The 2,500-nt window shown below is 25.2% G+C and overlaps 1 protein-coding gene across 2 annotated transcripts in view; it reads left to right on the forward strand.

Annotated features, from left to right (window-relative positions):
• The window catches only part of LOC113808161 (transmembrane protein 8B), a 21,082-nt gene that overhangs the window by 5,432 nt on the left and 13,150 nt on the right, over positions 1-2,500 (forward strand). Inside the window, exons 2-3 of one of the 2 annotated variants that reach the window (XM_070119403.1) lie at positions 865-911; positions 1,600-1,774. In XM_070119403.1, coding sequence (XP_069975504.1) covers positions 865-911; positions 1,600-1,774 — 222 coding nt within the window. The remainder of the gene's footprint in view (positions 1-864; positions 912-1,599; positions 1,775-2,500) is intronic. The other variant, XM_027359495.2, reaches the window with a different exon arrangement.

A 2,500-nucleotide genomic window follows, 5' to 3' on the forward strand; every position in this document is an offset into this window, starting at 1 on the left:
TTTTTGTTGTTCATGATATTATTGTTATTATTGTTTTTATTGTTATTGCTATTGTTATTGTTATTATTATTATATTTTTATTATTAATAATATTGTTTTTATAATTGTTATTATCATCATCATCATCATCATCATCATCACTATCACTGTCACATCACATATCATCATCACTATCACATCACATATCATCATCACTATCACATCACATATCATCATCATCACCACATATCAACATCATTATCATCATCACTTTCACTATCACATATTATCATCCTAATCATCACATATCATCACTATCATCATCACTATCTACATCATCATCACTATCTACATCATAATCATCACTATCTACATCATCATCATCACTATCATCATCATCATCACTATCATCATCATCATCACTATCATCATCATCATCACTATCTACATCATCATCACTATCATCATCACTATCTACATCATCACTACCATCATCACAGTCACTATCATCATCACTATCACTATCACATATCACATATTACTTATCAATCAATATTATTATATATATATATATATATATATATATATATATATATATATATATATATATATATATAATGATTTTTTGTAAACTCATCACTGTCCATTCATCTTAGAGAAGAAAAATGGTCATATCTGATGATAACGAATTTGTCTTTTTCATTTCATTTTTTCATTAGTATGAATATATCATCACAGTTGTATTAGAATAATGATAGTATTTGATTTTTTATTTTAATTTTATTATTTATTTATTTATTTATTATTATTGTTATATTTTGTTTTTGCTAATTATGAGAAACCTTTCTGGAGTTTTAATTTATAGTTTGTCTTTCCTCCTTTCAGAATAGTGAAAACTGCTAGATATGCAGGTCATCACTGCATACGTATAGGTTATCTTTGATGTTTTGATTAGTCCTTTATTCATTTTTTTGTTGCTGTATGAACTTATTTTGAGCATTTGTGCTTATTCTTATATAGACCCATAACTAAATTTTATATGTAAACATATATATATATATATATATATATATATATATATATATATATATATATATATATATATATATATATATATATATATATATATATATATATATATATATATATATATATATATTTATGTATATATAATTAAATATATATATATTTATATATATAAATATATATATATATTTATATATATATATATTTATATATATAAATATATATATATTTAATTATATATACATAAATATATATATATATATATATATATATATATATATATATATATATATATATATATATATATATATATATATATATATATATATATATAAATATATAGACATACGTATATATATACATAGATATACACATATATATTATGTATAAATAGTCTTTATATACATACATATATATATATATATATATATATATATATATATATATATATATATATATATATATATATATATATATATATATATATATATATATATACACACACATAGATATATACATTCATATATATATGTATGTGTTGGTGACAGTTAACAATACAAGGTAAACACTAATGTATTCCCCTCTATTCTCCAGGTTTGTGTGATACTTTGGTGCCAGAGGTGAGCCAGGAGGGGTTGTTGCAGCCCTACTATACCTACCAAGATGTCACCCTCTTTCATTTCCACATACCCCATGAGGTGACCCGGGCAACATGGGAGTTTGCAGCCTTTATGGATGACCCAGGATGCCCTGTGCGGGAAGTGCATGTGTAAGTAGAGCAGAGTCGTGTAAGAAAGGGATGGTGCAGGGTTGAAATGGGCCAGTTAATTAAAGTCTGTGTGCTTGCTTTACTTTTTGCATTTTACATATTTGATTAAGTCTATGATATCTTGCGAAGACAATACATAAAGTGATTATGGGTACACTTTTGTTATGAGAGAATAATTAAAACTAAATAGATTAATTAAGCAAAATTATTGGGTTTAATTGACATATGAGATTAGCTTAGTCAAGGTAATTACAAACACTCCTTGGTTTGTATATTTAGAGGTAGAGCATCTGATTTGGGGGTGGTGTTATTTTAACAAAATAATTTTTGCCTGTACCATATATTATGTCTTAGAATTAGAGCCTTTCCTTTCTTGTATGATATATCAGTCACATATTGATAATGTTGAGCATAAATAGATAATCTTGAAAAGGCTTCAGAACCCAAACTTCCCTTTAGCCAATTATTGTTTGTTAAAGCAAAATTGTCTCAAGTGATATGAATCCTTGTGCTTTCCAACACTCTGCATATGGGTGAATAGGCACTGATGCTAAAATTTCATCCATAACTAAGTGGAAAAACACATTCATCTGAAAAATCTTACTAGATCATTTTTGTTGTTTGTGGGAGTGATTTACAGATTATAGTGAAGCATTTGAATCATTGTTGTAGTTTTGAAAAAGTCATTACAAATAGGGAACAGTATCCCATCCTCTGTGTATATTC

The sequence above is a fragment of the Penaeus vannamei genome, unplaced genomic scaffold (assembly GCF_042767895.1).
Source record: "Penaeus vannamei isolate JL-2024 unplaced genomic scaffold, ASM4276789v1 unanchor153, whole genome shotgun sequence".
In the NCBI taxonomy this organism is placed as follows: domain Eukaryota; kingdom Metazoa; phylum Arthropoda; class Malacostraca; order Decapoda; family Penaeidae; genus Penaeus; species Penaeus vannamei.